Consider the following 14,480-nt stretch of genomic DNA (forward strand, 5'->3'; position numbering starts at 1 on the left):
AGTTGCCATTGACAGCGGGTACATTGAAATGTTACTCGCTTGTAAGCGGGGTACAATGAAAATAATAGAAGAGCGCTCAGCCAATCAGAAAGCGACATTTATGTGTGAGGTAAGTCAGTGTATCCCAATTGCGTAAATCAATGCTCATGCTGTTGATCACCGGATTGTCTAGTCCAGACTCTATTATTTACAGACCGCCACCATATAGCTAGAATATTGCTGAGGGCTGCCTAAAACTAAACTCAATCAATCACAATCTCAAATTACCTGCACGAAATTTCTATTTGCCACTGATTGGAGCTCAACGAAATCTGACGTAACAATCAGAATGCCAATTGCAAACCAGCCTCAATGTGGTGTTTTATCTATATCAACATGATTACGACTTAACAAATACGATAAAATAAACGGACTGAAACTCAAAGGAATGCAATGAAATTCTACCTCATTCTGGCGTAAATATCCTCTTGTCCATTGAAACTAGCAGTGGCTTTGATTTCTAAGTAATACGAGTTACCTCTTACATGTGTATTAACGTTAACGGATCGGCAAAATGTTAACGAAACTCAAGGGCGGGTAATTTGTGATGGTAAGCACTTCAAGAATGGTCACTGGGATGTGTTTACTGTTTACCGATATGCAGGCCGCAGGATACTGAAGATAAGTATGACCGAGTGGGTATATCTTGTGATAGGAACTTGGATAGTTTATGGACTGACTGACTGAGTTTGGTTTTACGCCGCTTTTAGCAATATTCCAGCAACATCACGGCCGGGGACACCAGAAATGGGCTTCACACATTGTACCCATGTGGGGATTCGAACCCGGGTCTTCGGCGTGACGAGCCAACACTTTAACCATTAGGCTACCCCACCGCCCCCGATAGTTTATGGAACATCTCTCTGATTGAATAACACTGGGAAACATTCAGGTGAACCCAGTGTCTCTTTTGGTTGACTTCAATATTCACAAACCTATGGAGCTCACCTGAACGTTTCTGGAATACTGATTTTATGCTTGGCAAAAACAAGATTCTTGAACTCAGTTTAATAATATTTTATTGCAAAAATATCTTGTATCACAGATAGTGATAAAACACACAATACATACACCACACAGCCACTTGGTAAATTGTGCGTAAACATGAACGCTAAAATTATCTAGTGGACCCATACTGACAAGTAACAGACCTATTACAGATGCCTTGAGCTCCCTTGGGACTTCACATGAAAGCAAAGATTCTTTAGGTGCTGTGTGACCTCCAAGATGTCATGTAACAGCCAAAAGGACTCATTTCAAAACCTTTACATCCTCAGCCAGAAATAAAACCCCTGGAACACTCAGTTCAACTTGGTCATGTTATATATAACTATGGTGAAAAGAAACGATCCTATGGTTCTATCTCTCTCACACTCTACAAGTGTATACATATTATCATTGATCCTCACTATGGAATGGTAAGCAACACAAATGCTGATATGTAACACCGGACATCTAGCTGCACTACATACAGTAACAGACACAACTCAGTTTTCATTTAATTCACATGAAATCAAAACCACCTATAATCATCATGACCTCATTAAATCAGATCCAAATCAGTTCGGAAATACAGGAAATTCCAAACATTGATGATGGTATATATCTCTTTAATATGTGACATATCATCACTGCCCTAATGAACATTCAAGCATAAATACGGACAAATTGACACTGACTTGAAAAACCAATGACCTTCACCTTGGGTATCATCCATCCATGATGCCTTGAATACATAAATAGTTACAGGAGTCCATGTGTAGTTACGAAGAAGACCAAAGACAAATATACCAAAAAGGCAAGAATTTTGTAAACACACTCTAAACATGACAATAAAGTATGTCTAGTAGCAACAGACTGATATTCATATTTGACCTCTGGAGAGAGTCTGCTCCAAGGGGTGTGTTGGGCTTGTTGTTGACAGCAAAAGAATTTATTTAGATATTTCTGCTTACAGTGAGAACGAAACCCCAAAGTGATGCAGACAAAAGGTCATTCAGGGGACTGAACTCTGCACAAAATCTTTCCTGCTCCACAGACAAATGTTATTTGTGACCCGTCTCTGCACAAATAGTTGTGGAAAATGGCTATAGAGGACATCTCTCTGGACTAGTAAATACTGGCTACGGTTGGCAGCATCATTGCACAGGACACACAACAGAGCACCTCTATCGAAGGTTGTTTAGTCATCTAATGATAGACAGTGTCTATCAGACCAGACGTTGTAGGATATGGCTAGAAGCGTCACACAACAGAGCACCTCTATCCAGCACAATGATAGACAGTGTCTATCAGACACGTTAGGATCTGTCACAGACACTGTTACACTGTTACGTCATTGAGTGATACACAGCTTCTATCTGGGACCAGTAGTTGTAGGATATGGCTACCAGCATCATAGCACAGGAAACGTAGAGCGGAGGGTAGATACTTGATGTGGTGTATTCATGTTTTGTCTTGCAGCAGGCCAGGACATCTTCACACAGTTTTCTTGTTTTCTCTGCATTTGGATCCTTGGCGGGAATGCGACCTGCAATCTAAAGTAGACAGCAATTAAGAAATCCCTAATGACTTATATGAAAGAAATAACAATGACATGTAAATGTCACTACAAGGTGGAACTGGCCAGAACAAGTAGACTAGGGGTCCAAACGTTGAAGACAGAAAAATTACATACATAAGTTTATAAAACTCCTTTGATGCAGGAGTGGTGGGGTACCATAGCGGTAAAAGCAATCGCTTGTAACTCCAAAGACCCAGGTTCAATTACCCACATGGGTAAAATTTGTGAAGCCCATTTCTGGTATCCCCCACTGTGATATTGCTGGAATATTTCTAAAACCAGCGAAAACCCAACTCACTCACTCCCTTGAGGAACGTGCTACCCTCATTAGGCCTGTGTTTTTCAATATTTTGTTTGGAAACCTTTTGCTGATTAGTTAGCTCAGGTAAGGTAAGCAAAAGAATTGCTTCTTCTTACCTCGTTAGTATAGTGGACCATGATGGCTTTGACTTTCTCTGTGGAGCTAGACCCCATGATCATCTTGACTGCCTCCCCCTTCCTGATCTTCACAACACCAGTAAACACGCTGGGATTGCTGTAGCACCGCTCCAGGGTAGCAATAGCCATCACCTGTACAAACACCACATGGTACAAGTACTGACAATATCAACAACACATGGCATGCATAATCACAAACACCACATGGTACAAGTACTGACAATATCAACAACACATGGCATGCATAATCACAAACACCACATGGTACAAGTACTGACAATATCAACAACACATGGCATGCATAATCACAAACACCACATGGTACAAGTACTGACAATATCAACAACACATGGCATGCATAATCACAAACACCACATGGTACAAGTACTGACAATATCAACAACACATGGCATGCATAATCACAAACACCACATGGTACAAGTACTGACAATATCAACAACACATGGCATGCATAATCACAAACACCACATGGTACAAGTACTGACAATATCAATAACAACAACACATGGCACGATAATCACAAACATGGCATGCATATCAACAACACATGGCATGCATAATCACCACATGGTACAAGTACTACAATATAACTGAATCAATATCAACAACACATGGCATGCATAATCACAAACACCACATGGTACAAGTACTGACAATATCAACAACACATGGCATGCATAATCACAAACACCACATGGTACAAGTACTGACAATATCAACAACACATGGCATGCATAATCACAAACACCACATAGCATTTTTTAACATAACATAAAGAACTATCTGTTTATTACATTTCCTACAGTTGATCAAGTGCAACGACACTTAATATATCAGGGAATGAGTGAATTTCTTTGCACATTGATGTCAGCACTATTCCACATACATTAAGGCAGCAGGAAGTCATCAAGTCATCATCTGTTTAGTTATATTATTAGAAAGATTCTCACCCCTGAAATATTGCCTCACCTGTGGGATTGCACAAAACTGAAAGACAGACTTGTTCTGTAGTCGAGACATGTATTTGATGCAGTCAGGTATGAGCTCCAAGGTCCTGGTGATGAGATCATTCAGACAGTTCACAGCTTCTCCCCTGTGATGTGGGTGAGCAAAGTCACGCAGATTTTTTGCATACTTGCTCCATACCTTCAAAATACAAGTATTCATCATCAGCACCAAGCTGCAAATCTAGGTGAGAACGTGCAGAATCCTTTCAGCAATAACAAATTTATTCTTGTGTTCACTGACCATTGAAATTCTTTCAGTCTGACTGGCTGAATGGGTCAGTTTCTATTACATTCATTTCCTAAAGAAAATCTCACCACAAACTTCTGACAGAAACCACTTGAGATGCAGTTATTGTTTGTTAGTGAAAAAAACAAAACATGCAACTTTGCTCTGCCAGCTGAGCAGGTGGTCACTAGAGCTAAAGGATGGGTCCTTGAATATACAGGTGAGGTGAGGTGAAATTGGGTTTAACGTCGTGCTTGAGAATATTTCGCTCATATGACGACGTGCATGCGTGTGTATGTGTATGTGCGGCTGCTTGTACTACCCCAGACTGAAGCTGGTTTTAAAGTGCTAGCCCACTGAGATACCATGCCGCAGTGAAGCATGAATACCCCACTCAGACACATTATACTGACTCCGAGCCGACCAGTCCTTGTTGTACCCATTAATGCCGAGCGCCAGGCAGGGACCAACAAGTACCATATTTTAACGTCTTTTGGTATGACGCGGTCGGGGATCGAACCCACGACCTTCCACTTGAATATACAGCATGCATGATACAGCCACAGAAATAACAGGGCCGTACTGGTGAATCCATAGCGTTTAGGGTAAGACAGGTATCACCATGTACCTGTTTAGGCCAGAACTCACGGCCCTCCTCACTGTCCTCCAGGTAGTCTCGGATGATGTTTGTCCTCTGAAGGAAGAGACCCATTCTGTTGGCTAAATCCAAGTCTTTCCCAACAAACTCCCCCTCCAGACCAGAAGCAGAGAACAGCTTTGATAGACCAATTCCAATGAGTCCAGCCACATAGTGACAATACTGAAAAGAGATGTGTATGATACAACAATGACATCATGACCTAACTGCAATGGGATATATATAATATATCATGACAATATTGCTTGGAGATATGTATAATCATAAACCATGACAATATTAGATTAATATATAGGAGATTTGTATCACATATCATATGACAATATTGCTAGGAGATATGTATCATATATCATGACAATTTTGCTAGGAGATATATATCACATATCATGACAATATTGCTAGGAGATATGTATCATATATCATGACAATATTGCTAGATGTGTATCATATATCATGACAATATTGCTAGGAGATATGTATCATATATCATGACAATATTGCTAGGAGATATGTATCATATATAATGACAATATTGCTAGGAGATATGTATCATATATCATGACAATATTGCTAGGAGATATGTATCATAGATCATGACAATATTGCTAAGAGATATGTATCATATATCATGACAATATTGCTAGGAGATATGTATCATATATCATGTTGTGATGTGTATCATATATTATGACAATATAGCTAGGAGATGTGTATCATATATTATGACAATATTGCTAGGAGATATGTGTCATATATTATGACAATATTGCTAGGAGATATGTACCATAATGATTGTTGGACAGACAGCAGATGATACAACTGTACATGCAATCTCCTTGTCTACAAACTAATTCAGTGTGTGTGCATATTTGTTGTATTCCAGATATATTCCAGCTATAGGAAGGTGACTTGTAAATGGACCAGAGGGTGCTCTCTGATCTGAGCATCTGTATAACCAACAGCTTTCACATACCTCATCCCAGTCTGCTAGAGTCTCCACATTCCTCTCCATGTACACACACATGCCTTCCCCCATCTGCCGACATATGTCTGAAATCACTTCCCTTGATACTGCTGACAGCTGACGGAATTCATATGATATCTGCAACACAATAGGAACAGAATTTGAATATACAAACCAAATTTATATACATCGGTGACACATCTTGCCTGTATCTCTTGCAAATACACCACTTGGAAAGTGTATTTTACACTAGGGAAATGTTTTGTATTGTTTAACATATCTAAGTAATGTGATCACAGTCTGGACCAGCCAATCCAGTGATTGACATTATGACCATTGATCTATGCAACTGGGATATGATGACAAGCATCAGGTAAGTCAGCATGCATGACCACCTCATCCCTATTCGGCAAGGATGAGTAGCTGAGGACCAATGCTAAGCAAGATCTTCACATAAGGTGAAAGCTCCCACGATTTGGATGCATTCACGTAACTCCCCTGTCATTCAGGAGAGCACACTGTGTGTCAAGGAAAGCATGTTGGGTCATGAAGGCACCTTATGATTATGTAAAGCATGCTATAGGCCCTTTTGATTCAAGACATGCCCTAACAAAACCTGAAAGTGTGCAGTCCTGTTTTCAGATTAAGCCTCCTATGCATGTACTGACCGTTGGGAAGTCGTCCAGCACTATCCTGTCCTTCTCCTTGCTCTCTGTGTAGCACCACTTGGGGTCCAGCAGGTTCTTGTAGAAGGACCTGAGGATGGGCAGCTTCACTTTGTTGGGTATTGTCATGTCATCCTCAACAGTGTCCAGAGCCCGTAGAACCAGGTAAAATATGCACACTGAATCCCTGAAGTTGAAGAGAAGAGATCAGATGACTTTTGGGTTTCAGCTTCCATACAGGTGGTAACATATTTATAAACAAGCTAGTAGGTATATCATGTACAAGTTAAGATTATAGAAGTCTCTGTGACAAGTTAAATTTCACTGGGACAAGCATGCATTTTTTTCTTCAACTCATGGGTGAATCTTTTTATTGATAAATACAGTTTTGTTTTAAACTCTGTTACTAAGGCCCCACCAAAAATATATGTTCGTTTCCTACTACATGCTTTTTTAAAAATAGGTTAGGTGGGTCGATTTTATCTCTCTTTTTTTCACTTCAAGGATACCATATTATGCTGTTACAATGCCTTGTGATGAAACATTGAAAGATTTCTATATCAAACCATTATTCATGTTAGTAATTTGTAGGTTTTGTCAGTGAGAGCCCATTATGCCACTTCAATGCAATCATTTTAGCCCTACGTACACTGTAAACCATGAAAATAGCATACTTGATTTGGATGATAATGATGAGTTGAAATGCACTCCAGTCATTATTTCTAGGGTGGGGGTGGGGTGTGTGGGTGGGAGGTAGGATAGGGTCAGTCGGGCAACCGGAAATGGACATATTTTGGGGGGACCTAATATGCATCTCCCCATGAGATGCCATAACTGTCAAATATTGCATTAATAAGTTCACTACAGTAATAAATGTATTAGTTATAATACACAAGACTTTTTTTCTACATTGTTCACTGCTGTACCATTCATGTACATATTTGATTACAGTGTCATGACATGGTTAGGTATTGCATGTCTATCTGTATGATACTTGATAGCGAAGTAAAATTACCTGGGTGTGATGATATATTATTGTGCATATTTATGCAAATATGACCCTATCTGGAGCTCTGTATGTTGAGTACCTTAGTTCATCATCGAGCGCCTGGATGACAGCAGCAAAGCTGCGGCTCGTCAGTCTCAGATAGTCATAACACTTCCTCAAAGTCGGGCTCATCAACTCCTGCAACAGAAAATACAAATATACAGAGACTGATGTATGATTTTATATCCTTAAACATCCTGAAGTGATGCATCTCCCTAATCAAAACTTAGTTGATTACCATGTCAGAACATGTCTGATATACTTCACTGGTATGAAGTGAGTTTACTTCACTGGTACGAAGTGAGTTTACTTCACTGGTACGAAGTGAGTTTACTTCACTGGTACGAAGTGAGTTTACTTCACCAACACGAAGTGAGATAACGTCACCGGTATGAAGTAAGTTTACTTCATTAGTATGAAGTGAGTTTCCTTCACTGGTATGAAGTGAGTTTACTTCACTGGTACGAAGTGAGTTTACTTCACTGGTACGAAGTGAGTTTACTTCACTGGTACGAAGTGAGTTTACTTCACCAACACGAAGTGAGATAACGTCACCGGTATGAAGTAAGTTTACTTCATTGGTATGAAGTGAGTTTCCTTCACTGGTACGAAGTGAGTTTACTTCACTGGTACGAAGTGAGTTTACTTCACCAATACAAAGTGAGTTTCCTTCACTGGTATGAAGTGAGTTTACTTCACTGGTATGAAGTGAGTTTACTTCACTGGTATGAAGTGAGTTTGAAGTGAGTTTTACTTCACTGAATGCGAAGTGAGTTTACTTCACTGGTATGAAGTGAGTTTACTCCACTGGTATGAAGTGAGTTTACTTCATTGGTATGAAGTGAGTTTACTTCACTGGTATGAAGTGAGTTTACTTCACTGGTATGAAGTGAGTTTAAGTTTACTTCACTGGTATGAAGTGAGTTTACTTCACTGGTATGAAGTGAGTTTACTTCACTGGTATGAAGTGAGTTTACTTCACTGGTATGAAGTGAGTTTACTTCACTGGTATGAGTTTACTTTACTGAAATGAGTAGTGAGTTTACTTCACTGGTATGAAGTGAGTTTACTTAGGAAGTGAGTTTGCTTCACAGGTATGAAGTGAGTTTACTTCACAGAAGTGTGTTGAAGTGAGTTTACTTCACTGGTATGAAGTGAGTTTACTTCACTGGTATGAAGTGAGTTTACTTCACCAGTGTGTTGAAGTGAGTTTACTTCACTGGTATGAAGTGAAGTGAGTTTACTTCACAGGGGTAGCCTTGTGGTTAAAGCGTTGGCTCGTCACGTTGAAGACCGGGTTGAATCCCAACATGGGTTTACACTGGTATGAAGTGAGTTTACTTCACTGCGTAAGTGAAGTGAGTTTACTTCACAGGTATGAAGTGAGTTTACTTCACTGGTATGAAGTGGTATGAAGTGAGTTTACTTCACTGGTATGAAGTAAGTTTACTTCACTGGTATGAAGTGAGTTTACTTCACTGGTATGAGTATGAAGTGTGTTGAAGTGAGTTTACTTCACCGGTATGAAGTGAGTTTACTTCACAAGTATGAAGTGAGTTTACTTCACAAGTATAAAGTGTGTTGAAGTGAGTTTACTTCACAAGTATGAAGTGTGTTGAAGTGAGTTTACTTCACAAGAAGTGAGTTTTACTTCACACTATGAAGTGTTTAAGTGAAGTGAGTTTACTTCACTGGTAAAGTGAGTTTACTTCACTGGTATGAAGTGAGTTTACTTCACTAGTACGAAGTGAGTTTACTTCACTGGTATGAAGTGAGTTTACTCAACTGGTATGAAGTGAGTTTACTTCATTGGTATGAAGTAAGTTTACTTCACCGGTATGAAGTGTGTTTACTTCACAAGTATGAAGTGAGTTTACTTCACAAGTATAAAGTGTGTTGAAGTGAGTTTACTTCACAAGTATGAAGTGTGTTGAAGTGAGTTTACTTCACTGGTACGAAGTGAGTTTACTTCACTGGTATGAAGTGAGTTTACTTCACAAGTATGAGGTGTGTTGAAGTGAGTTTACTTCACAAGTATGAAGTGTGTTGAAGTGAGTTTACTTCACCGGTATGAAGTGAGTTTACTTCACAAGTATGAAGTGAAGTGTGTTAAAGTGAGTTTACTTCACTGGTATGAAGTGTGTTGAAGTGAGTTTACTGCAACAGTAGGAGGTGAGTTTACTTCACCGGTATGAAGTGAGTTTATTTCACCAGTACGAAGTGAGTTTACTTCACCAGTACAAAGTGAGTTTTCTTCAACGGTCACTGCCGTTATCATGGGTTTTGTTACGATAAGGACAGATTTTGTGACGGCAGTGAAATTTTTCTAGTTTAATGTTGTTTGTATCTAAATTTTCAATTCAAAGTTTTTAAATGTTTTGGAATCTTATTTAACATAAAAAAATTGTATCAAATTAATAAAATCAATAAGCATATAAGTATGAGTTTTTTGTTACGGTAAGGACAGGGAAGTGTAACGGCTGTGACAAAGAAGAAAATGGCTGTCACAGGGCGGTTACTGTAGTGACATTACATACCGTCACAATGTCACTGCCGTAACATGCAGTCTTTAGCTGTTTTTTACATGACAGGGACATTCATCAGTAAATCTTTGCCTATTACATATTCTTCAAACATTCTTAAATATCTGATTGACCAATTTCATCAAATTATCTTTAAAGTAAACATATAAAACTGGCTATTATTAAAAATGTCACTACCGTTATTGTGTCACTACCCGTAACAATTAATTCCAATGTCCATGCCATAACAATATCATTTTCCTAATTTAATTAAAATTGATTTATCTGTTTATGTCTGGAATTTGTAGTGCAACTATGTTTGGTACTAGAGCTTCATGTAAGCATAAATAATATAATTCATATTCTCATGTTGAATTTTTCGCTACATATTACTTTACATTTGCAAATCAGAAATGAAAGAATTTTCGTGGCTTGTTGGCCCCTTTTAAGCAATAAATATAAAATTTCAAAACTCATTAGCCATGTTATATTGTAAAACTAGATAGTTCAATATATATGTAAATTAAATAAATATCATCTTTTGAATTTTTCTTTTCAAAATGACGTTACAAATTTCTTAACGGTAGTGACGCAATTTCAAAAAATTTCTAATAAAAGGGGTAAAATATGAAAAATGAAACATCGTTAAGCTTGCATAATTTATGTTTTGTATATTCAGAATACTATGAATGTAATCAACAATATTTCAAAGTAAAACAAGAAAACAAAATTTACAATTTTTGCCTACATGAATTGAATATGCATGAATTTTGAGAATGACTCATATGCACATTGAAATCAATTCTTAGAAACAAAACACCTGCGATGTGGATGGGTAGGGGTACAGATATTCACTAAATGTAAAATCTAATGTTTGTTTTTCAGCTTGAAATGCACTGATTTCTACTTTATTTATAATAATGCAAATAGAATTTAGAAAATATGGTGAAGCTGTCTTGATCAAAAGCTCTGAAGGATAATGTTAAAAAATGAATTACCAAATATATAGTTTGGATAAAATTGGACAGAATCAAATATTGGATGTTTCAAATTGATATTTTCTAAATTACAGACTTTTATTACATACAGGACAATATATGCTTGAGTCGACAGATAAAAACATCATAAACATACCAGACCATAAATAACAGTAGTTGTGCACACAATAACAAAAAACACATTCCAGGCAAAATATGCATGACCGGTTGCATGATGAACATGATGAACATTTGCATAAATAGAACAGTGTCCATTGTTGCATTGAACAGTGTCTCACAATATGAAAATATAATGAATATAAGACCAAAGGAAATCATAGAATTGTTCATTTCACAGATTTAATTGTGATTTTAAACTGAGTGACCTTTGCAGGGAGTTTTGGAAAACATAATTTTTTTTCCAAATTGGGATTTCTTAAAGCTCTCATCTTCTCAAATTTGTGGATTTCAACATTGCATTTTATTTAAAAGTGGAAAATCAAGCAATAAAGCCCTTTTAATTTTCTTTCCTGGTCTGGTTATCAGTTTTAGAAATACAAATCAATTCTAAAAAGCCATATGGGTTTTCATTGCTTATTGATACAGCTGGCGTGGGGTCAAATATTAGCCTGAGATAAATCCTTGCTCAACACTTAAAAAGTAAAAGCTTCATATCAAAGCCTGCTATCTCTGAACATTGATCTGAAGACATCCCATTACAGGTCACTTCTAATCATATGTATCCATATCTACCTTTGCCATTGAGCCATTGAGACAGTCATATTAATGGTGAAGTAATAACCAGAGTGAGACCCAAGATTTTAGCATGATATGGACAAGCACATCCAAAAAGTGCAAATTTGCAGAATGGACGTAGGAATAAATTCATATCATCATGACCCAAGGGGCCCATAACATAGTTTAAATGTTAGTGTTTGTGATTTACCTTTGATCTGCCCACAATATTGTTCACTGATCCAATTTTAACAAGAATATTAGACATCCTATAATTAAGGTAATTATCAAGTCTTACAGTACAGTACACAGGAGCCTTTCATTTCATTACTTCATGGGACCCTCATATTTCCTGTAAGAACCCTTGAAATTTGTGTTGTATGTTGAGGTAAAACCCTGAGACCTGTAATAATGCCCTACTCCACTGATCCATATGGCTTGTCAGTGCATTTTGAATGTGTCAGCATCAGCCCAGATGGTTTGGTTGGCTTTATAGTTTTAGGACGACGTGGGCCAATAAGAGGCCTATTTGCGCACAACACTTTGACTTGATTTAATAAACAATCATAGGTAATTTCATCGCCAAAAGGAATCGTTGAGTTAAGATAAAAGAAACGACAACACTATTAATATTAATCTGGATAGATGTATACGTATGTCGAATAACGTCTGCTTTGTGTTATGGATTAAAAACCTTAAGTAATCACTTCTATTTCTGAAACATGAAATACTCATTCATTAAAAAAAGCAGAAGGTTCAGATGACAGTGTCAAAATGATTTAAAACCACAGAACAAAATCTGTCTAAGCCATTTGAGATCCTGTCTAGATTACATCATATTTTCCAGATGACGAGACAAAATCTAAAACTGCCCATTGCACAGACCCATACATGATATTGGGGCCCAAAACTGTCTCTAATGAAAATACATCATCAACCTCAAGTACAGCACTTCTGAGATTATGTCTTATGTTGTTATGCTCAGGGCATGTAATTAGATAATTTTCGATATTTTCAGGCGTCTCCAAATTGCAATGGCCACATTTAGAAGAGACTGTCTTATCTATAATACTCCTGTAGGCATTTAGCCCAGTGTCCAAGTCTGAGACGTGAAAGAATAACCTCATCACGCCTTTTACAACGACAAATTTTATGACCAGATTTTAATGATGGTCAAAGTTTGTACATATGTCGGCCGGTAGTACCTGTATCCCACAACTGTTGCCAACTCCTTGTAACAGATTTCGCTAAAACAGTTTCAAAATCTTTAGGGATTGGTTGAAATTTAAATAAATCAACTTCAGGAAACTGTAACCCGGATTTGGCCAGATTATCTGCAATCTCATTCCGATGTATTCCAGCATGTGCTGGGACCCACACAATGTCGCATGCAATGTACTTCATGTTTAAATATGTATCCAACTTTAATATCTCATGAACAATGTCTATCAGCCCAGAGGCATGAAATAGAGTTATGTCCCTTGATGGATCGTCTGCTTGTTCAGGTTTCCAGTGACACTCTTTCAAGCAATAATTAAAAGTATTGAATTCACATGCAGACGGATACATTTTACAGTTCTAAATGATAGTATATGAGAGAAAGGTAAGGATCTTGTTATTTAACAAAGAGAGGTGGCGAGACTGGTCCTCACCATTTCATTTTAAATTACGCAATATCTTATATCAGCTCTCTGCCAGTGTGGGATGATATGACATGAAAACTTGCAATATAAAACCTGCAATTGCAGAGCCGACAAGAGTGCAAAATCTGAAAATTAGATCGTGTCAAATATTTGCATGAAACAGGTTTACTGGACGGGATTACTCGTCTTCTGAATATGATACACATTGAGAGGTTCGTTGTGTGTATTAATTATTGATACGTGTGATGAAACACAGTAGGAATTAGGCGGGATCTGGTGTTAGCTGTTCGGTAATACCAGACACCGCTCTACTTTAGTCCTGCATGAACTAATATTCGTGCCAAGAAGATATCGGTCTCACCGGATCACACTGTGGCAAGACTGCCCGACAGTCTCCTAGCTTGTAGCGCACTAATGCCAGAATTTCGTCAGGGTGGGACACTGAGCGTAACAAATCCATCGTGAGCGAGGGATTCCACTGCGATTTGTCGATTTCCCTCGTCAGACACTTTGTGGAGTCTATGGCAGTGTCAGCACGTGCGTTGAAAAAGTGCCAACTTCAACAGAATACCAATCAGAAAGTCCGTGACAACGTGCTCTTGTCAGTAACAACCGTCGACAATTAAACTGTAACTTAACAAACTAATAAAAATACCTCCGCAATGGTCAGTCGATCTCGGGTGATTGCCCAAGTGACACAATTTATCCTCGATCACACCACTCCGCACCATGTTTGTTGTTGGTGAGACCATGAGACACCATAACACGCAGAGTTTCATTGGTGCGATTCTTAACAGCTGACGAGCAATGGACCAATGAAAAGTGATGTCACAAGTGAAACCGCTATCAGCGTTGATTCTACTTCGGGACTCAGATATGAGAAAACTAAACGAATCATTATTCAGCAGGATCCTGTTGGGAGAAATTTACAGTTGTTAGATACATATTCAATATACAATACACATCAGTTAATA

The 14,480-nt window shown here is 38.1% G+C and overlaps 1 protein-coding gene across 4 annotated transcripts; it reads right to left on the reverse strand.

Annotated features, from left to right (window-relative positions):
* Positions 1 to 1,041: 1,041 nt before the first annotated feature.
* LOC124257403 (squalene synthase-like) lies at positions 1,042 to 14,257 on the reverse strand. 4 transcript variants are annotated; one of them, XM_046691450.1, is made up of 10 exons: positions 14,023 to 14,246; positions 13,868 to 13,971; positions 7,670 to 7,767; positions 6,585 to 6,768; positions 5,926 to 6,054; positions 4,923 to 5,114; positions 4,031 to 4,207; positions 3,020 to 3,172; positions 2,365 to 2,576; positions 1,042 to 2,308 (listed from the first exon to the last, which is right to left on the reverse strand). In XM_046691450.1, exons 2-9 carry the CDS (start codon positions 13,964 to 13,966, stop codon positions 2,370 to 2,372), a joined length of 1,239 nt encoding a protein of 412 aa, XP_046547406.1. In that variant the 5' UTR covers positions 13,967 to 13,971; positions 14,023 to 14,246; the 3' UTR covers positions 1,042 to 2,308; positions 2,365 to 2,369. The 4 variants fall into 4 exon arrangements, with proteins under 4 accessions (XP_046547406.1, XP_046547405.1, XP_046547404.1 ...); XM_046691449.1 differs by having other exon boundaries at positions 13,868 to 13,967; positions 14,019 to 14,246; XM_046691448.1 differs by having other exon boundaries at positions 13,868 to 14,257.
* Between the last annotated feature and the right edge of the window lie 223 nt (positions 14,258 to 14,480).

This window comes from Haliotis rubra, unplaced genomic scaffold, assembly GCF_003918875.1.
Source record: "Haliotis rubra isolate DU_JTF1 unplaced genomic scaffold, ASM391887v1 Scf66, whole genome shotgun sequence".
NCBI lineage: Eukaryota > Metazoa > Mollusca > Gastropoda > Lepetellida > Haliotidae > Haliotis > Haliotis rubra.

Coding starts and splice junctions, on each gene's coding strand:
- LOC124257403 (XM_046691448.1), bottom strand. CDS start 13,966: ATGGATTTGTTACGCTCAGTGTCCCACCCTGACGAAATTCTGGCATTA. Junction 7,768..13,867: donor TCTTGCCACAGTGTGATCCG/GTGAGACCGATA, acceptor TTTCTGTTGCAG/GAGTTGATGAGCCCGACTTT. Junction 2,577..3,019: donor TGGTCCACTATACTAACGAG/GTAAGAAGAAGC, acceptor TGTCTACTTTAG/ATTGCAGGTCGCATTCCCGC.